The 23,235-nt window shown below is 38.5% G+C and overlaps 1 protein-coding gene across 2 annotated transcripts in view; it reads right to left on the reverse strand.

Moving 5' to 3' along the window:
• The window catches only part of Srbd1 (S1 RNA binding domain 1), a 226,249-nt gene extending 208,571 nt beyond the window's left edge, over positions 1-17,678 (reverse strand). The window contains exons 1-5 of one of the 2 annotated variants that reach the window (XM_071601541.1): positions 17,646-17,678; positions 11,440-11,519; positions 5,603-5,783; positions 3,587-3,622; positions 2,465-2,839 (exon numbers count right to left, since the gene is read on the reverse strand). In XM_071601541.1, the coding sequence (XP_071457642.1) occupies positions 2,465-2,839; positions 3,587-3,622; positions 5,603-5,783; positions 11,440-11,519 (672 nt within the window). In that variant the 5' untranslated portion in view covers positions 17,646-17,678. The remainder of the gene's footprint in view (positions 1-2,464; positions 2,840-3,586; positions 3,623-5,602; positions 5,784-11,439; positions 11,520-17,645) is intronic. The other variant, XM_027934616.2, reaches the window with a different exon arrangement.
• Positions 17,679-23,235: the final 5,557 nt, after the last annotated feature.

The following is a 23,235-nucleotide window of genomic DNA, read 5'->3' on the forward strand; positions in this document are numbered from 1 at the left end:
CAGCTAAGGTGAGCAACCACTTTTCCCAGCTCACAGAAAAGACTGCCCAGATTCCCTGAGAACAGGATTTCAGCCATCAAAAATCACTTCCAATAAGGAGAAAGAGGGAAAAACTGCTTGAATTAAAAGTTAAGATTAGAGTATGTATGTTTTCCAAGGAGACCAAAGACTGTACAATGTTTTTAGGGTCTTAAAAATGAGATAACACTCTTCCACTTGATGTTCCCACAATTAATGGACAATGCTGCTATGGTTTATAAATGAACCTTCTCCTTCTGCCTGTTTTCTGCCACTTACCCTGACAGCTGGACTCTTGTCTCTCAACATAGGTTCCCCTCCTCATTCTATTCAGCAAGTAATCTCACCTTTCTCTTTTATTTTTGAAAAAGTTTTGTTTAGCTGCTATCTTACTGACATTACAGAACTCATTATCGAACCCAGGTAATCTCCCCTAATAAAAAATAAAAAGTCCAGGTTAGTGAATTTTAGATTTAATACATTATGATATTTAATACACTGAAATTCATAATCAACTTTAGTCACACCTATTAGAGAAAGGACACACCCTATAGAAACTAAATTCTGCAAACACTTTTGAGTTAATTCTCAGTAATTTTTAACTTTGAGATGACTTTTCTTTAGTCCTTATTATATAAGCAAAAATATTTCTGTCTATTCCAATCCTAGCTATAATTGATTTTTGAGATTATACATTATTTCTAATAATCTATCATGATAATTAATAAATAAATAAATAAATAAAAGAAAGTAATAATTAAGTGCCTGGTATGGAGCCTAGCCTATCCCATAATAAATCATCTGCAAGTAAATGGCAAATATTATCCCTTGTCAATTACAGATCTGTGAACAAACACTTTAAGGTATTACAGCAGTGATTAAAAATAAATTCTAAAAAATATGTAAATCTTCATTAAGAGCCCAATCTTAATACTATCTTCCAGTCTGGAACTGTATGTTTTGTTTTTTGGGTTTTTTTTTTTTTTTTTTCCTTTGGAGAAGTGTCTTTTTACCAACACTGCCTTTTCTATTATTTACAAACAGAATGCCAACAGTAATTTTTTTTTTTTAATATTTTTTTTTTTTTTTTAGTTTTCGGTGGACACAACATGTTTGTTTGTATGTGGTGCTGAGGATCGAACCCGGGCCGCACGCATGCCAGGCGAGTGCGCTACCGCTTGAGCCACATCCCCAGCCCCAAACAAGAGTAAATTTTAACCATGATTGTTTTCTTTCTGGCTCACTAAGGAATAGAATGTTGCCTCACAGCTTTTTTCTTACTCTCATCCCTGAATTAAATAGTCTAAGGTATCTTGCAGAAACTATAATTAGGCTCCTTCTTATGCCTTCTTTTGCTTTATTCATTTAAACCTAAAAGATAATGCTTTTGAATTGTGGGTCATAGATCTATATTAGATTCATCCTGAAGGCTATTTCTACTTGAAATGGTCCCAGATGTGTGGTATCAGACAAAAGAATCACTGCTCATGAGTTACTCATCAGGACCCTTCTACTCATCCCAAAGCCAATCCCCCACCTCTGAAAAAGGGAAAACAAAGAAAGAAATCCTATTTCCCTGTAGTAAAAGATATCATTTTGGCATCTCAAGTTTAAAATCTTAAAAATTTCCCTTTGGAAGATTGCTAGGCTTGTTCATAGTACATTACAATACATTAAGGTTTAAATAAAGGCATGAATTGCCAATGACCTAACGACCTGAACTAATTTTATGGTGAAAGATAGTCCAACTTCAAAGCAAAAATAAAGCAGTGAACCTCTGAGGTCTCAATCTGTGGGTATAATCTGTCCATATAGTATATGTCTGCTATAGTTTAGATTTAGAATATTCCCCAAAGGCCCAAGTCTTAGGGTTGGTCCCTAGCTGAGTACCACTGGGAGATGGTAGAACCTTTAAGAGTGAGGCTTAGTAGAGGATCTTAGGTCACTTAGTCACTTAGGTCACAAGATGGAATCTTGGGACCCTGACCTTCCTCTCTCTTTCTTTGCTTCCTGATGGCCATGAGGTAAGTAACTTGTCCAACCATATGCTCTTGCTATGGTATACTGCCACAGGCCCAAAAGCAATGGGGTCAATCAACCCTGAATTGAAACCTTCAAACCTTCAAAATAAACCTTTCCTTATTATAATTCATTCATCTCAGGAATCTGTTATAGCAACAGAAAACTGATTAACACAATTAAAACACCATGGCAAAGACCCACCTTGACCAAGTTCACAGCTCTGAGCCAAAGAACTGATGATGATGATAAGCCATAATACAAAATAGCATGCTCTAGAAAAGAACCAGTGGTCAAAGCACCCAGATATCAGTGGCAATACTGAGGAGGGAGTTGAAAACTCCAACCCTTCTTTTAACCAGCACCACCCCTATTTCAAAAGGAAGGAATTAAATCAACTAAAGTAATAAGAAATGGCTGCACTTACCTGAACTATGTCCCAGTTCATTTCTACTTCCTCGTTGTTAATATTGTTGGCACTTGCTGGAAACTTGACAGGCTGCCCCTGAGGGCACATTTCAGTCTTGATTTTCTTTAAAGGAGACTGACCAAATGTAAAGTCATCTTCACTCTCTTCCTTCTTGCATGCACCTTCCCACATGGTGCTTGTTGATGGTATTTCTATACTATTAGTCCCACCCTCTAAATTGCTGGCTTTGCTCATTTCTTCTTCAATTTTCAGTTTTTTGGTCCTTTGAGCTGAATTTTTCCTTTTTGTCTTCGCTGTTTTCAGAGTCTGTACGGTGTCCAATTTGTTTTTTTCCTTTTCCAAATCAACATCAGCAATTGCCACAGAGCTATTCTATTAAGCCACAAAGAGAAGACATAAGAATTAGAAGATAAAAACCAATTTCCCTAGGATACTACTCAGAAATTAAAAGGAACAAATTATTGATATACACAATAACCTGGAAGACTTTCAAGAGAACCATGTTGAGTGGGGAAAAAGCCAACCTCAAAGTTACATACTACACGATTATATTTATATAACACTCATGAACAGATTAGTGATTGCAAAGAGTTAGAGATGTGAGTGGGGGAGGCAGGAAGGAGGTGGGCTTGGCTATAAAAGGGCAACACTAGGGATCCTTGTGATAATGGATATGTAAACCTATGCATGTGATAAAATTGCATAGAACTAAATACATACAAATGAATATAAGTAAAACTAGAGGAATCTAAATTATTAATGTCAACATCCTGATTGTAATATTTTACTAAAGTTTTGTAAGATAAGTGAGTTTACTATTGGGGACAACTGGATAAATGGTACATGGAATCCCTCTGTGTTATTTCTTACTACTACATGTGAATTGTTTAAAAATAAAGTTTAATTTTAAAAAATGAATCTGTACATGCCAGAAAACAAAGATTAAAACTTATAATCAAAATCAACAACGGAAAGAAGACACTCATAAAAGCTACATGTGCCATCTATTTAATCAGAAGGAGAGAGAACAGAAAACAGAATGTCAGCAGGGTAATAGCGGGCATTTTCTTTAATCAGAGTCCATCCAGCAGTTTACACAGGAATCCAGGGACTACTCACTTCATCCCCACTTTCTCTCCCCATGTGACAGCTCAGCTGTGAAGGAAGGAAACCAGACACTTAGTACTGGGGATAGAGCAATAAATATATTCTGCCTTTAAGAAGCTTACAGTTTCACATGCTAGCTTTGTTTCCAGTTATTTAAGTAACACAGATGGCACAAACAAAAACAACAATGCCCAATCTTCTCTTCTATCAAATATTTTTCCAGAGTGATTGACTATTAAAAACATTGCGGGATTGGGGATGTCGCACAGTGGTAGAGCACTTGCCAAACATGCATAAGGCCCTGGGTTCAATCCCTTAAACACAATGGATCAGAAAAGAGATATGAAGATAATATGATGCTGAAGCAGTAAGAGTTGATAATAAACTAATTAAATAAATTGCTATAGCTAAAAAACCAACATATCAGTTATAAAGGGAATTGTCAGCCACAGAGGAACAGAAAAAGGGAAAAAGCAAATATGATCAGCATGGGCTGGGGTTGAGGCTCAGTGGTAGAGCATTTGCCTAGCACACATGAGGCACTGGGTTCAATCCTCAGCACCACATAAAAATGAAATAAAGATATTGTATGTCCACCTACAACTAAAAAATAAATATTAAAAAAATATATGATCAGCATTCTTATAAGTAATGTACAAAAGAGAAGAAAGATCAGCAAATAGATCAAGTATTTTGGTCCCAATAGTAAGAGAATCCTGCTGTGAGATGAATATTTCAGACTACCTTAGCTCCATACAATTAAAACATTCAATTGTCACTGTGACAAGCACAATGGCTCCACCACAGGAAGCTTTCAGTAAACCCAATAAACAGTCAAGTCTCCCATTCTAAGTCCATGCTCATCAAGCAAATTTCTGATTCTTATTTATGGCCCAACTTAGGTCAGACTCCAAGGAGAAAAAGTGCTAGCTATCAGAATTTTAAGACCTTGTGGTGATTATTTCAAAGTGTTAATTATTAAACTAGCACTCCAATTATATACATCACTCCTGACTATGGCTAATGTGAAAACACTCATGAGAAATAGATGAGTTCCTGAAATGCTGACTTAGAAAACCAGTGCCATCACATACTATCTATGTACTATGAGCAAGTCACTTAAAATCACTTGCCTCAGCTTTCTTACCTATAATATCTGGAAATAACAGCACCTCTCTTAGCCAACAGTTGTTGCTAAGATTAAGATCATAAGAGTGAGCTGGATGCAGTGGTACACGTCTGTAATCCCAGAGGCTCAAGAGGCTGAAGTAAGAGGATCACAAGTTCAAAGCCAGCTTCAGCAACTTAGCAAGGCCCTGTCTCTAAATATTGTTTAAAAGGAGATGGGTTTGTGGCTCAGTGGTTAAGCACCCTGGGTTCAATTCCCCCTACCAAAAAAAAAGATCGTAAGAGTGCAATGTTGAGCATATTGCTTGATTAACAATATTACTATTTGCTAATATTGCCATTATTACTAGGAGAGGAAAGGAAAGCAGATGAAGAAACACAATAATCTGATGATAAATATTATTAAGAGAAGGTTAGGGGGTTAGGGTTGTGGCTTAGTGGTAGCGCACTTGCCTGGCATGTATGAAATACTGGGTTCGATTCTCAGGATTGAATATAAATAAATAAAATAAAGGACTATCAACAACAACAAAAAAAATTTAAAAAAAAAAAAGAAAGAGAGAGAAGGCTGGGAGTATAACTTAGAAGTAGAGTGCTTGCTTAGCATGCACAAGGCCTAAGTTCTATCCCCAGCACCACAAAAATGTGTGTGTATATAAAATATTGTATACATATATATATTTGTGTGTGTATGTATGTATGTATATATATATATATATATATATATATATATATACATATATATAAAATATGCTATTGGGACCCATGACAAGGGACACCACTGCCCTTCATTTTTTTTTCCATTTGCATTTTGTCGTACTCTGTGTAAGGAGAAAGTAACATAACATCCCAAATCAGGAAAACACTTCAGCCTTCCCCCTATCTAGGTTCAGCACCTACCAGCTCCTCTTTAACATCCACAACCCCTAAGACATCACTGATCAGTGGGGTGTTCTTCTTCGCTCGAGGTACCCTTTTTGGTTTGGATTCCTTGGGAGCTGGCTGCTTACGGCTTCTGGAGACTTTCTTTTGGGGCTCCCAGGCACTATCTTCCTTGTCATCTTCTTCAGAGGCAGATGATCTAGCAGTAAATTGACAGAAGAATTTCCAGGGGAAAAAATATATATATTCAAAGGTAAAAAACAGACATAAGTTTCTTAAAAAACTGATAAATTCAGATAAAATGGAGTGATAAGAGCATAAGCTGTGAACAATTATTGCTAAGAATTAAAAGAACAGAGTTGATTAGAGTATAAAAACATCTTTCCCATATCATATCATACACTTTAAATCACTGGTCTTGCCACTCTCCTCTCACTTAATCAACAAACATGTTCACAAACACCTTCATGACATGGAAAATCACGTATTACCTTAAGTAATTTACTAAGTCATGTCACACATAATCAATGTGAGCTTTTCAATTTTAACAGTGAAGAGCACTTAAATAAATTCCTAAGTGCTAATCAAATCTATTTAAATTGTATTGTTAATTTAAGTTCTTCTTTTCCTATTTTTATGCCTTTAATTTCTTTCGTCTGTACCTAGCAGACCCAAAAGGGTCTACAAAGAAACTACTAGAGCTAATAAATGAATTCAGCAAAGTGGCAAGATATAAAATCAACACGCATAAATCAAAGGCATTCCTGTATATCAGCAACAAATCCTCTGAAATGGAAATGAGGACAACCACTCCATTCACAATATCCTCAAAAAAAATAAAATACTTGGGAATCAACCTAACAAAAGAGGTGAAAGACTTATACAATGAAAACTACAGAACCCTAAAGAGAGAAATAGAAGAAGATCTTAGAAGATGGAAAAATATACCCTGTTCATGGATAGGCAGAACTAACATCATCAAAATGGCGATATTACCAAAAGTTCTCTATAGGTTTAATGCAATGCCAATCAAAATTCCAACAGCATTTCTTGTAGAAATAGATAAAGCAATTATGAAATTCATATGGAAAAATAAAAGACCCAGAATAGCAAAAACAACTCTAAGCAGGAAGTGTGAATCAGGCAGTATAGCGATACCAGACTTCAAACTATACTACAGAACAATAGTAATAAAAACAGCATGGTACTGGTACCAAAACAGACGGGTGGACCAATGGTACAGAATAGAGGACACAGAAACCAATACACAAAACTACAACTATCTTATATTTGATAAAGGGGCTAAAAGCATGAAATGGAGGAAGGATAGCATCTTCAACAAATGGTGCTGGGAAAACTGGAAATCCATATGCAACAAAATGAAACTGAATCTCTTTCTCTCGCCATGCACAAAAGTTAACTCAAAATGGATCAAGGAGCTTGATATCAAATCAGAGACACGGTGTCTGATACAAGAAAAAGTTGGCTACGATCTACATACTGTGGGGTCGGGCTCCAAATTCCTCAATAGGACACCCATAGCACAAGAGTTAATAACTAGAATCAATAAATGGGACTTACTCAAACTAAAAAGTTTTTTCTCAGCAAAAGAAACAATAAGAGAGGTAAATAGGGAGCCTACATCCTGGGAACAAATCTTTACTCCTCACACTTCAGATAGAGCCCTAATATCCAGAGTATACAAAGAACTCAAAAAATTAAACAATAAGAAAACGAATAACCCAATCAACAAATGGGCCAAGGATCTGAACAGACACTTCTCAGAGGAGGACATACAATCAATCAATAAGTACATGAAAAAATGCTCACCATCTCTAGCAGTCCGAGAAATGCAAACCAAAACCACCCTAAGATACCATCTCACTCCAGCAAGATTGGCAGCCATTATAAAGTCAAACAACAAGTGCTGGCGAGGATGTGGGGAAAAGGGTATACTTGTACATTGCTGGTGGGACTGCAAATTGGTGCAGCCAATTTGGAAAGCAGTATGGAGATTTCTTGGAAAGCTGGGAATGGAACCACCATTTGACCCAGCTATTCCCCTTCTCGGTCTATTCCCTAAAGACCTAAAAAGAGCATGCTACAGGGACACTGCTACATCGATGTTCATAGCAGCACAATTCACAATAGCAAGACTGTGGAACCAACCTAGATGCCCTTCAATAGACGAATGGATAAAAAAAATGTGGAAGTTATACACAATGGAGTATTACTCTGCATTAAAAAATGACAAAATCATAGAATTTGCAGGGAAATGGATGGCATTAGAACAGATTATGCTAAGTGAAGCTAGCCAATCCCTAAAAAACAAATGCCAAATGTCTTCTTTGATATAAGGAGAGTAACTAAGAACAGAGTTGGGAGGAAGAGCATGAGAAGAAGATTAACATTAAACAGGGGTGAGAGGTGGGAGGGCAAAGGAAAGAGAAGGGAAATTGCATGGAAATGGAAGGAGACCCTGATGGTTATACAAAATTACATACAAGAGGAAGTGAGGGGAAAGGGGAAAAAAAAAAACAAGGGGGAGAAATGAATTACAGTAGATGGGGTAGAGAGAGAAGATGGGAGGGGAGGGGAGGGGGGATAGTAGAGGATAGGAAAGGCAGCAGAATACAACAGACACTAGTATAGCAATATGTAAAACAGTGGATGTGTAACCGATGTGATGCTGCAATCTGTATCCGGGGTAAAAATGGGAGTTCATAACCCACTTGAATCAAAGTGTGAAATATAATTTGTCAAGAACTATGTAATGTTTTGAACAACCAACAATAAAAATTAAAGAAAAAAAATAAAAATTAAAAAAAAAAATAAATTGTATTCTTATTCATTCAATGAAAGGAGTGGGTAATGACTCCAGGAAACACGCTAATTACACCAAGGCCTGTCCAGTTGTTTTTATTAACCCTTCTTTTCCTTTCACAGATCTTGACTACATTGGATCAAGTGCAGTTATCATACTTTTTTGACAACCAAGCATTATAATACTCAGAGCACGAGCAGAAAGAAAGTAGCCAGTGAATTCTGTTGAGGGAACATCATGCTCCTGTCAAGTCAGTTCGATCGGTTTTGGGGTAAAGGATAACCACTTGACTGAGACTAGTGAATAGAGATGTCAGGGTTTTCGATTGGTTAAATTCCACCTGGCAGCAAAAGCCTGACTGAATGAGACTTCTTAGTTAAATTATGCTACAGGAGAGCATAATCATGATGGGATGAACCAATAATATCCTCAAAGTTGAGTTCTCTGCAGAGGTAGATTCTAAGCCTGTGACTAAGCAAAAAACACACGAAATCATTAGAACATAATAGCAGTGGATTTAAAAGGAACTAGAATTAGAAAACCAGAGTTTCCTCCTACTACCAAATTGAGCAAGATGATACCTTTCCACCTTAGTCTCATCACTTGCTGAGCAGGAGTACAGACCAATACTATTTCACATGGCAATATTGCCAAAAGTAAAGGGATTTTTGTTATTAGGAAGAAAACGTAAACACTGATACTGTTTTGTTACACATGAAGCAGTTCTGAGGCAGCTAAGTCAACTCCCATTCCCCATGACACCTGTCCTCAGCAGCATCTGGCACTCACCCCTAGAGAATGTCTTCCACATGCCTTCATGGAGTCATAATCCCTTAGTGTTCCTCCTTCTCTAAAGTTTCCCCTTAATTTCTCTTAATTCTGTAAGACTGGAAAACGCTGCACCACACGACACAGATTACCAAAGAGGTCTCTCTTTATTACAAATGGCTGTGTGTTTATATAGGTCTAAGAGAGGTAGCAGGGGCTGAGGTAGATAACAGGTCGCCCGTTTATTGGCAAGCTCTTCAATATATCAGTTCCGGGGCCCAAGAAGTTAATTCTAATTGGGGCTAAGGCTTCCTACCGGCAGGGTTTGAACATTGGCGCCGGCGGGAACGTTTGGCGCCAGTGAAAGAAACAAAGAAGAGAAGGAGAGTCGTTAGACGCCATGCTGGGGTTTTTCTCTGGGGTGCGGCTGCCGTTATGTTTTCCCAACAAATTCCACCTCCTTCCCCTCCAAAGGTTGGAATCTCCTGAGGGAGATGAGTCCTCAGCCCTCTTCCTCCTCTCTCCATGCTCTCTTGCTAGCTCATATTCTTGTCATCTTGTCATATGGGTCAGTACAGGAATTTCAATTTCATATCTCCAAAACGACCTTCTCCTGAGCTCAAGACTTGCATATCCACTTTCACAGGGATGCCTAACAATCATTTGAAATTTACCAAATCCAAAATAGGACTCTGATTTCACCACACTTACACCTATACCTCTTCCATTATTTCAAAAATGTCTGTCTTTCCTTCATACTCCAAATGTAATTAATCCATCACCATGTCCTATATCCTTTACCTTCAAAATGTATCCCAAATTAGACCATTTCCTACCATTTTCATTTCTTGGCTTCTATAATAATCTTAACTTATCCCCCCACTTCTATTCTTGCCCCCCATAGTCTGTTCTCCACCAAGAAAACCAAAAAGATATTTTAAAAATGTAAATCAGATCAGCTCATATCCCTATCCACAAACCTCCAGTGGCTTCCCAACCCACACCAAATAAAATTCTAGTACCCTGACATAGCCCCTTATATCCTACCCATTTCAATCTCATTTTCTACTTCTCTGTGCCTGATGACTATGAACTGGCCATACTGGTTTTCTTGCTGTTCTCTGAACACATCAAAATCATTTCTATCTCAGAAATGATGTGTTGCTCTATTTGGAATGCTAATCCTTGAGAACTTTCCATACAATTTCTCTCCTATGTAAGGTACAATAAAATACCTGAACAACTAACTTACAGAGAAATTATTTATTTAGCTGAGTTTCGGAGGTTCAAGTCCAAGATAAGGCAACCCCATTTGTTTGAGCCTCTGATTAAGGCAACAGATGGCAAAGGCAGGAACACATATTAGAGACAGTGTTCACATCTCAATGCAAAAACAAAAAGATACAGAGCAGAGCCTCACAATCCCCCTGGAAGGCATACTTCCAATGAACTAAGGACCTCTCACAGGGTCTCACCTCTTAAAGGTCCCACCAACTCTCAAAACCACCACCATTCAGAGACTAAGCCTTTATAAGTGGACCTTTGGGGAACACATTTAAATCACAGCAACTCCCAGATTTTTATTAGATTCCAGAACATCCACCAAAGAACTCCCTGAATATCTAAAATGCCCTTCCACTACTATCACTGTGTTCTCTATCCCTTGCTCTGCTTTATTTTTTTATAGTACCTATTATGACCTAACATTAATCACTTATTTCTTTAACAAATATCTTAAGAGTACTTAACATGACACTATACAGTAAAGATTCTCAACTGGGGACAATTTACAAATACACAAACCTGGCACTATCTAAAGACATTTTTTATTGTCACAATGGTGGGAGGGGTGCTTATTGGTAAGCAGTCAGGGATGCAACTAAACATCCTACAAGACCAAAGACAGGCCCCAAAACAAAGAATTATTCTGCATACAATAGTGCACAATGTCAATAGTGCACAGGTTGAGAAACTCTGCTCTAATGTAATATAAAGTACTCCCTGTGCTCATGGAGCTTACATTCCAGTGTAAATACTATGTTATGTATTTAGTTAATTACTTTCTCTCTCCTTATTTAACACTTTATCACCAACATTAAAGGCTGGATCACAGCATGAGTTCAACAAATACTGTTGTATGAATGAATGTAAAAGATACAGCTTTCTTCCACCCAAATGACTTAACAAGTCTGTAAGAGACAAACGCATTACTCCTTAAAATATGTCTCATTCCCCCACTACCATATTAAACCAAGAGGCTTACAACTCCGAGAAGCAAGCAAATTCATCTTTGGATACTGCAGTCTGGACCTGTATTTTTGCTCTTCTTGGCAACGATGACATCTGGAAGAAACGAACATAAAATCAGCATGACTTGAATAGTCTGATCACGGTCATTCAGTTACAAAATGATGTGCCATTTGAAAATAACATTCCAATAGCTCTGCTGCTTAAAAATGCCATAGGAAAAAACAGAAGGCTTATTCATAAGCCAAACACTGGTTTTCCCCTCTAAGTAGCAGCCAATTAAAAGAACAGCAAACACCCTTGCAAAGGATTCAAACACTTTATGAGTGTGGGCTACCTTTTGAAAAATAAGTTCCCACAGGGTGGGTATTCTGCAAATATTATTAGTAATACTATCAGCCATCAAATTATAAAAGCTTATGTTAAACTATATCTCAAAGACAAGAAATATTTTCCTCTCTTCTGTATCTTCTTACAGTATACAGTAGAGGTGCCTCTACAAAAGTGGCAGTCAAATGGTATTGATTAACTGAAAAAGCAGTCAGGTTATTCCTAAAACAAGACAAGCATTTCTTATAATAATAGTTCATAGTTAAATAAAATGATTAATCACTATGCCACTAAAAATATTTACCAGATTCAAAGGCTCATCTATAGAAAAAAATCCAGACAGATAGCAAGAGGCATCACAAAATACAGGAAATAAATTTACTGAAGCTGCAAAGATTTATTTCCTAAAGATCGTGTGTCAGAACATAAAAAAGTACATTAGACTCTGATATGTTTAGAACCCTTAAACTCTGATATGTTTAAGGTTCTAAACCAGTCATATATTATAGTGCCTCTGGTGGAGAATTGTCACAAATGGGAACATGTTTCCCCAGCAGAAATAGCTCATATCTGTCCAGTAAGTATAGAATTACTGGGCAGAAAGAACAGCACTCAGAGGAAACCAGGAAGGAAAACAGTCCCAAGGAAGTAGACAAAAAAAAACCTCCCATCTTTGCCTTCACATTCTTTTCGATATGGTTATGCAGGTAATCCTTCCTTAAATGAGTAGTTCTAAATATTGTTCATAACATAACAGGTAACTGTGATTTCTGTGTTATATGTAATTTACCAGAATAAAAATAAAATAAAACAAGCTGGGGCTAAAGTTCGTAGAGTGTTTGCCTTGCATGTACAAGGCCCTAGGTTTGATTCACAACACCAAAAATATAAAATAAAATAAAACAGAGGAAGTTAGTTTTGACAGGGGTGGCAATTCAAATCAGGGCAGGGCAAAAACATATTAATCAGTATTGAGACAATCAGGTATTCCTCTAAGAAAAACAAGTGTTTAATTCCCACCTCCACACCATGAACAAAAATATATTCCACAATGACTAATTATTTAAAACACACAAAATAAAACTAAAAAAGTGCTACAAAAAACAAAGACAACTATTCATAATCTTGAGTAGGTGTAAGGAAACACAGCTTTTCCTGGGCATGACTCAAAATTCCAGAAGCAGTGCTGACATCTTTGAGAACAAGGATGGGGAGGTTCGGTATAAGCTATGTCACACAAGGTTATATATCTAGGTCCCCTACCCAACATGCCAGTAGACAACTGCCCTAGGAAAAGGTCTAGTTTAATTTCCAGAGAAGGTAAACTAGAATCTCCAGACTAAAGTATACCAAGTGCAACTATGTACATGTGAACCATACAGACTGTATGCTAAATGCAGAATCTTCCAGTACTCTTCTTCCACTAAGAACCCAGTATGCCACCAGTCAGATCCTTGCCCTCTAAGGGCAAACAATGGGAAGGCTTTTTTCAGGAGGATCTGACCACACCCAAAGTGAAAAACTGTAGGTTCTATGCTCTTCATCAAACAACCCACCCAGATCACCTTATAACCATTCCTATCACCCCAATCTACAACGTAAAGTAGTTCCCCCTTTATCCAGGGTTTTGATTTCTACAGTTTGTTACCTCAGTCAACTGCAATCCAAAAATATTAAACAGAAAATTCCAGAAATGAATAATCCTTATGTTTTAAACTGCATACTGTCCCAAGTAATGTAATTAAATCTCCACCTTACTCTTTAAGGACATGACTCATCCCTTTGTCCAGCACATCCATATTGTATAAACTACCCATACCCATTAATCACTTAGCAGTCATCTTGGTTATTAGATGGACTGTCATAAGATCACAATGCTTGTGTTCATGGAACCCTAATTTTATTTAATAATAGCCTCAAAGCACAAGAGTAGCAATGCTGGCAATTTTATCACAATATATTGTTATAATTATTCTATTTTACTATTAGTTATTATTAATCTCTTACTATGCCTTATTTAAAAATTAACTATCATAAGTAGTATAGAAAAAAAACACATGGCATATATCCAGGGTTCAGTACTATTTAAGATATCAAGTATCCACCTGGGGTCTAGACGTGTATTTTCTAAGGATGAGGGAGCTACTATACCACAAAGACCATCATATACCAATTCTATCTCCACATTTTAACCTTAACAGAAATGCATTTAAAATAGGGAAAGACAAGCTGGGCATGGTGGTGCATGCTTGTAATCCCTCCCAGTGTGGGAGGCTGAGGCAGAAGGACTGCAAATTTGCAACCAGCTTTGACAACTTAGCAAGACTCTCAGCAACTTACTGAGATCCTGTTTCAAAACAAAAAATAAAAAGGACTGAAGATGTTGCTGAGTTCAAGACCCAAAAAAAAAAAAAACAACCTTTGGCAGGCTTACGTTTGATTAACAACTAGTCTTAAAGAAGGCTTCCCTGAAACTAATATTTCCAACTATCCCTTTATTAGATACCCTAGACACAATGCACATAGAAAGATGGGTAAAATGGAAACATTTATTTTCATTGGTGGGAAAAAATATGACTGTAAAAAGGGAGACAGAAAAGGAGAATCTGTATTAGAACAGAGGCCAATTACAAGCAGATCCATTTTAGAAAGTATTCATATATACAGAAGCTGAGACCTAAAAATCATTTATTACAAATTATTCATGCCAGTTATACTCCCAGAGGTGTGTTTGCTCCAGTTTAAAGACCAATGTCCTTAAAGGGCCTGTTTCTCCACTTCTACTCCTATCATGTCCTCTTCATATCATAAAAATTATTATGGCACCCATTTCCATGTTTGGGGCTTTTTCTTCAATTGTTTTGTCTTGTTGTTTTTGGTTTTTGGTACTGGAGATTGAACCCAGGGGTGTTTTACTACTGAGCTACATTCCCAGTCCTTTTTTTGACTGTTTTTTGAGACACCATCTCATTAAGTTGTTGAGGTTAGCCTCGAACTTGCAATCCTCCTGCCTCAGCCTCCCAAGTTACTAGGATTTCAGGTACACCTAGCCATTTCCATGTTTTCAGTTCAGTCAAGTGTCACTTAACAATAGGGACACATTCTGAGAAATGCATCATTAGGGAATTTTATTATCATGCAAACATCATAGTGTACTTTCACAAACTACAGCTATGACATCATCAGGTGATACAATCTTCTTGGATCACCTTCAAGCATATATGCATCCATCACTGACATCTATCACCAACATTACTGTTATTCAGCACATGACTGTACCTATATCACCTACTAAACAATCCTAATTCCTCCATCCCAAACCTTGCCTTTAAGATTCTGATTTACATAATAAAATTCCTGCCTCTGAAACTATTTAGATGTCTCATAGTTAACTAAGATTAAAAAAAAAAAAAAACAGAACAGAAAGCTTGATAACCATTCCCTGCCCTAAAACACATTTCTACCAGAGTCCTTCCCATCTCAGAAAATGGCATCAGAATCCATCTATTTGCTGAGCCAGAACTTGGAATTTTTCTTACAGCTTCACTAAGGTACAAATGACATTCAGTACACTGAATACTTCTAAAAGGTTCGAATCTGGTAAATTTTGACATATGTACACACATCACCACAATCAAGACAATGAACATATCCATCATTTGTTAAGCCAAAACACTGTGAAATTTTTTTTCTCTTCCATCTCTTATATCCAGTTTATTAGTAAGTCACATAAATTTTTCCTCCAAAATATATCTCTATAATCTTCAGTGGATATTTGGTCCTTGAGTCTGTTTCCTGTTGTTATTTCAGAATAACTACAGACTAGTGGTTGTGAAGTCGACCTTTTCTTTTTAAAGTTGTAGATGGACACAAAACCTTTATTTTATTTATTTATTTTATGCAGTACTGAGGATCAAACCCAGTGCCTCACAGTTTCTAGGCAAGAGTTCTACCACTGAGCCACAACCCCAGCCCTCGGCCTTCTTCCTGAGTCATATCCTGGCAGAAGGCATCACACACTAGAGAAAGAGCTTTCCAGAAAAAGAGAGCTTTCCAATTCAGATTTCCCTCCCTCTTTTATAATGCCACTGATCCCATATGAGGGCACCAGCGTCATAAACTCATCTAACCCAAATTATCTCCCAAAGACCCTACCTCCAAATTCTACCAATATATGAATTGCAAATTAAGTGTTCAACATGTGAACTCTGGGGGGATACATTCAAACTATAGTATCACATCTCTCACCTGCACTATGGCACTCTCCCCAACCACACTCCTGGCTTCCATGCTCTTGCCCTTACAACCCATTCTTCACATATCATCCTAAGACATGATTTGAAAATGCTTTAAAAAACACTTAATGACTTCCTATCTCATCCTTCACTCAGAATCCAATCATATTTTTTACCATGGTTTTCTACAATGCCCTGCAGATTTGACCCCTGCCTCCCTTCCTAATCATATTTACCATTTGTTGTAGCTCCTAAACTCCAGTCACCTTCTTTCATTCCCTCTAACAAGCATAATTCTTTCCCAACTCAGGGTCACTCTACTTTTTCTGCTCATCAAATGTGTGGATCCTCTCATCACCTTAGGCATAGTATGAGCTTCTCAGTTACACTGTATTTTTTAAAAGCCCTATTTATTTCTTTTATACAGCAATATATAACATAATCTAAAATTATTTTGTTTTACTATTTTATTAATGTAGTGAAGAACATGAAGGAAGGAAACATTTTGTCTTACTTTCATATCACACTGAGCCTAGCACTTACTGATTTCTCTATAACTATTCATTAAATAAACATAAGAATATATATACAAAAGGGCTCTAAAGAGAAATATGAATTTACTTTCTATCCCTATTAGGCAATGCAATATTTGGCATTCACTGCTGTCTTGAAAAGGCACATTGAGAACATTTCTATACTTCAGCGATCTAGGATTTTCCCTCTTCCAAGTTATCTTATCTCTATGGGCACACGAACATATTCCAAACCAATAATTAGTAGGTTGCTGTGATGTTACTAAGGGAGGAGGCACTAAACTAGGGCAAGTGAAAAGTGGAAACAAGGGGCAAAAGGACCTATACAGGAATCTTAAAATAGGGGGGAAAACACTAAAATTCAAGGAGACTGAGGAGGAATACTTTCTTAAAAGGCATCTAAAGAAGTTCCCCAGAAGAAACCAACAGAAGGGCTTCAAATGTTAACACAAATGCTCAAGTCATAAAAACAAAATTCGAGTTAGAAAGTGCCTCTGGGATCAGACAGCCCTGCCGTACTGCCATTTATTTATTTATTTATTTTAATCAATGAGAATCCTAACGCTAGAGAAGGTGAAATGGGTTACTCAAAAAAATACATGGCAAAGGACTAGAAACCAGCGCCCCAAACAGCAAGACTAGCCTTGTTTCCCATTTCATAAAAATTACATTAATGACATGCTGTAACGTGGGAGGCTCGAGGAAAGTTGCCTGGAGTTCCCGTTCATCTTCCCTAAGTTATTCAAGCGCCTCCTAGATGCCCAGCACATTGCTGAAAATGCAGCTGATGCAGACAGGGCCACGATCTGATAGTGAAAGGGTGCTTCCTCCCTCATCTTCGAGGTATAAAACAATCTAACTCTGCCCGGGCTTTCCCATGTTTGCCCCTCTGAGCTGCAATTAGAAGACGCGCCAGGTGACACGCAGCAGCTAGGAGATTCTCCGGGTATAGGTTATGAGATACAGTAAAATGTAATGAAACCTCTCACTTTTAAAAAAATAGGGGGAGTGTTAGTTCCCAAATGGGCGCTTGGAACTTTTTAAGTGGCCTCGAAAATGCCGGAGCCCGGACGCCGGCTCTCGGGGGCCCAAAGAACTGCCGCTCAGGCGGACGCACAGCTCACCTTCCCGCCCGGCGTGTCGGAAGACCGCGGATTCTGTGCTACTATATCTTCCGGTTCCCGCCGGAAGTTTTTCAAATGCCGGAAGTCCCGCCTCAGTTTTCCCGGACGAAGGTAAAAACGCCTAGCCAAGTCGCGGCGCAGACGAAATGGGGCGGAGCCAAACAGGATGGAGGCGGGGCCGGAGCTGGGATCCTGAAGGAGTGTAGAGGTGATCCTGGCTCCTGGGCTGCGAGTCAGCTGGGCTGCGTTTCCCTGGATCCCTCGGGCGTGGGGTTAGGGTGCTGCGAATGCTCTTTCTTTGACCCGCTTTATTTTCATCTATCCTATGTTAAGTCCAATCAAGGACGGTTCTTTTCATTTGCATTATTCATTTACCGTGAAAAAATAAAAAAACATTTTAGCTTTATTTTTTTGTTTAAAGCGCCGTTAATTTCACATCTTTATTTCCTAAGGCCTGAAATATGGATTTTGCTCTAGTCTTTAAGATAGATCCAAATCTTGTCGCCTCTAACCAAAGTTCTTCTTCAGCTACCTTAATGGAAAACTTAAACCCTGGACTCATCACTAACTTACTTTGGTCATTCAAGTAGCTGGGTACACTGCCAAGTATACCGATTTGAAAACTGGGTTCTCTCAGGAACTTCGTAGTAGAAGTATCAAACAAATCTAAGTCTGCCCCCGGGCTTTGTGCAAATTGCCCCCCCACCCCATCTCCTTTGGTACCAAGGACAGAACCCAGGGGCTCTTCATCACAGGGCCACATCCCCAGCCCTTTTCATGTTTTATTTTGAGACAGGGTCTCGGTAAGTTGCTTAGGGCCTCACAGAGTTGCTGAAGTTGGCTTTGAATTTGAGATGCCTCAGCCTCCTGAGCGGCTTGGATGACAGGGGGCCGCCCCTGCACCTGGCCTGCCTTATGTTTTTGGAGCTGTTTCAACTGCCTTCACCTTCCACCAGTCCTTTACCTGTTCAGATACCCAGCAAACTAGGAGTAAATGCTGGAATGAATCGATTTACTTTAGGCAAATGGCAGACCCTGTACTTCTTGGGCAAGAATAGAAAAACCCTACCCCATTTCATTTTCAGATTATTTGGAAAGTGCTGTGACTTAATTCCTGGTAACCCAATATCCTAGGTGGGTCTTATTCTAGATTCGGTGTTTCCATTGCCCTTGCCACAATACAAAAGTAGCACCTGCTTTTTAATCAATGAGGCATAAATATCTTAATGCTGCTTCCATGCCCTGAACCCCACCTTTTTTTTTTTCCACTGAAGAATTGCTTCCCACTCTAACCCCAGCTACTAGGGAGGCTGATGCAGGAGCATCTCAAATTGAAGGCCAACCTGGGCAATTTAGCCAGACCCCTTCTTTGAAAATAAAAAGGGCTGAGGATGTAGCTTATCAGTAGATTACTTACTGAGCAAGCGTTGAAGCCAGCTTTAAAGACAGGTAGTTAGTGTAGGTAGGTAAATCAGGTCTGATGGAGAAAATGGAGTGCTATTTGAGTCCAGGAAGTCTGAAACTACACCTGGGAGATTGAAATGTTAATGTCCCCAAAGCCTGGCCTGTGCAGCCCATCCTAAAGAATTGTTAATAATGTGGGGTTGGGGTTGTGGCTCAGCTGTAGAGCACTCGCCTATCGTGTGCGAGGCCCTGGTTTGAATCTCGGCACCACATAAAAAAATAAAGGTATTGACAACTACCACTTAAAAATAAATATTTTTAAAAAATTGTTAATGAAGCAACTCCAGAGCAGACAGGGAAATTGATAATTAATTGGCCCTGGGCCCTCCAGCCCACCTGTTTCCCACCTTTTGGGCATCCCACCCAGCATTTCTGGGGCATAGTCACGTATGCAGGAAGGAGACAGATAAGGGGAAGAGCATAGGAGAACAAAGGAATCCTAGGACATATAAAAAGGCAGACTGCCCTCACTTCTGGGGATACCAGGATACCAGGTATGGCCCCCTTCTCCCTCCCAGTAGAAGTCTATGTTACCCCTTTTTAAATAAACTCTGTTTTATATGCTTGCCTCAGAATGCTTTTCTAATGTTATACTTCAACATGTGAGGAAGCAGAACTAACCGGAGGTATCAGTGTAAGTACCACAAAAAAGAAAAATTGCTTCCCATCAATTCTTTCTTCTTTTTTTTTTTTTTTTTGGCGGGGCAGGGTGGGGGGTGATACCAGGGATTGAACTCAGGGCCACTCAATTCCTGATCCACATCCCCAGCCCTTTTTGAATTAGAGACAAGGTGTCACTGAGTTGCTTAGCACCTCACTTTTGATGAGGCTGGATTTGAACTCACAATCCTCCTGCTTCAGGCTCCTGAGCAGCTGGAATTGCAGACCTGTGTCACCGAGCTCACCCCCAATCAATTCTTTCTGTTTACTGTTGTACACATCCTAAAATCAGTGCTCAGTATATATGTAAAATGACTTGTCTTTAGTTTCATGGTTTTTACCAGGTTTCTAAACCAAGCCCACAGAAACTAATTAAATTGTTAAAATAGAGAAATGAGCCTTTTATCTAGATTAGACTTTACTGCTAAAGTCAAAACCCCATGGATTTGTTTTAGAAGGTTCTAAAGAGCAGCTTCCCACTGCTACTCACTCATTTCCTGGACTCTGAGTATGGAAGAGCCTAGCAAAAGTACTGAAATGACCCAGGAGTGGGCCTTGCTAATAATTCATCCAAAGCAAGCACACATTTTACTGGATACATTTTGTGATGGGAATAAAAGCAGGGCTCTTTTTAAACTTGGTAAATCTAATCTTCTATATATGAAATCATTGGCCACTAAAGATCATTTTCTAAGGTTGCTTAGGGATTTTTTTCTTTCTTAATTTCCATTCTTATGTTGCTTTTTGCGGCTGGTTTCAGAAAGTCTGTAAATGTTTGCTACAATCATAGTTTGTGTATTTTATAATTTATAGTCCTGAATGAATACTAGGGAACATGTTACAGTCCAGGGTTATAGGAAAATAAACCACATCATAAAAATCAACCACAATTATTCACTAGTTACCTCCTTTTGATATTGCTTTGTGCCAGACAAATTTAAGGTAAGTGTATTAAGGGTTGCTGAGAGCCACGGCGGAGTCTGTATGGCCCCTGGCATTTTGCCAACAGTATTGATTGACAGGCGAGGCATTACTATCCGCCTCTGCTGCAACTTTTGAGTTCTCGCACTATTTTGGAGTTCTCGTGGGGATTTCCGGGGATTCTCCGAGAGTTCCCATTGGTTGGGGAAGTGCAGGAGGACGGATTTTCCGGGAGAGATATTTCCAGCTGGGGGTTCCTGGACAAGCCTCGTGGCGTTCGGGAGGATTCCCCGGGAGCTGTGTGAAGTGTTTTCCTGCAGTTTAAAAATAAAGTTTGTTCCTGCTTCAGTGGCTCGTGATTTGTGCCCAGCCAGACTGCGGCAAAGGGTCAAGGTGAATCAATATACTACAAAGCTTCTTTCTTCTTTCTTTCCTTTCTTCCTTTCTTCTAGTACTGGAGATTCAACCCAGGACCTTGCATATGCTAGGCAAGTGCACTGTCACTGAGCTGCATTCCCAGATCATTTTATTTTTTAATTTTGAGACAGGGTCTGGGTAAGTTGCTGAGAGTAGCCTCAAACTTGGGATCCTCCTGCTTCAGCTTCCCAAGGGGCTAGGATTGTAGGTACACACCACTGTGCCCAGATCTACAGTCTTTTGACATATTTCCTGCCCTGGAGAATTTACAAACAAGACTAGAAAATAGATATAGCCACAAGAGACAAAGACCCAAGTAATAATCTAGAGACTACTCTAGAGTTAAGCAGGTAGTAGCCACACTACATATCCAGGAAGAAAGTAGGGATTGACCATCGTATGTTGGATCTTGACCCACATCAAGGATATTTGCCTTTTACCTGGGAAAGAAAAGATTACTAAGCTAAAGTGAAAAGTCTGGTAGGATTTTAGGCATCAAACATCTGAGAAAAATAAAACTTAGGTCAGAATCCTCTAAAATTAAAATATGTAGCTGGTGTCTTAATCCAAAGACAAGTAAAACTGTCCAGAGAACATTTCCCTTGGAATTTTACAAGAGAGCCACTCCCACTAAGAGCTGTCACAGGATATTTGTAATCAGTTAAGTATAAACCAGGCCCTACCACTAAAACTGCCTTTTCTGTCTAGAACCTTGCCCAATTTATTATTTACCTTTGGATCTCAAGTGCTGAATTCCAAGAAATTCATGGATTTAGACACAGAGCTGGAGTAATCTGGACACCCCCTGAAATTATGCAATCAGGAGCAATTAAAACATGCTTTGGATTTGCTTAGGGATTATTTATTTTATTGCTTCAAAACATACAGCTCTTAGCCAGGCGCAGTGGCGCTCACCTATAATCTCAGCAGCTTGGGAGGCTGGGACAGGAGAATCTTCAGTTCAAAGCCAGCCTCAACAACAGCTAGGCGCTAAGCGACTCAGCGAGACCTTGTCTCTAAATAAAATACGAAATAGGGTTGGGGATGTGGCTCAGTGGTTGATTGCCCCTAAGTTCAATTCCCAGGACCAAAAAAAAAAAAAATACAGCTCTTTATATGATACTTTTTAGTAAATTATTATTTGTATGCTATTGTCAATGTTTTCAAATTCTTTCTATGTGTTTGGTCTCTCCAGGGAGAACATCATAATAATAATAATGATAATAATAATTTAATCTTGGCTGGGGATATAACTCAGTTGGTAGAGTGTTTGCCTCAAATGCACAAGGCCCTGGATTTAATCCCCAGCACCACACATACACACACAAAAAAAAAGTAATAATTTACCCTTATTAATTACCTGCCACGTGTCAGACACTAACTTAATGCTTTTACATGTATTTATGTAATTAATTCACATATCAGCTAAAGGAGCTCTTGCTATCTCCCCCTTTTTATAAATGAGGAAAATGAGGAATAGAGAAGTTAAATAATTCATATAAAGTCACATCAGTACTAAATTGCAGATGTGGGATTCAGAACCAGTGATATGCTTTACTCCAAAGCCAGTACTTTTAAAGATATCCATATATCATAAATGTGAAGCAAAGATCTTTCTTTTTTCAACTATGGTGGCCCCTGCAATACTTTGAATCCTTGAGACATTCAGAAACAGTTGAATCTCTAAATACACTAAATAAAGTACTGTCTAACCACCTGAAACATAGCGAGGCCATTTTCTTTATTGGCTTTGAACTAATTGAAATTCCACAGAAGCAAAAATTCTTAACATAGATGCAACTGTTTCACCCACTAAAGTGTAAGATACTTGGATCTAGAAACTAAGTCTTGTGCATTTTTTATCCCCAACCCACCTCCATCCTCTCCATTCACCTACTCAGTGGCTAGTAATGCTTGACAAATACTCAATAAGACAGTAGACTAATCCCTGAACCCAAAAATGTGCCTGGAGTTAAAAAAATAAAAATAAAAAAATCCTTCCTCATTCTAGAAAAGTTACTAGAACTCCTATTCCAGCTAGGTTCCCATTTATAAAACTGACTATACTTCTGGTGATTCAAACTTTTTCCCCCTTAGAGACAATCACTTAGTGTGATAATTAATTTTA

Source organism: Marmota flaviventris, chromosome 14 (genome assembly GCF_047511675.1).
Source record: "Marmota flaviventris isolate mMarFla1 chromosome 14, mMarFla1.hap1, whole genome shotgun sequence".
NCBI lineage: Eukaryota > Metazoa > Chordata > Mammalia > Rodentia > Sciuridae > Marmota > Marmota flaviventris.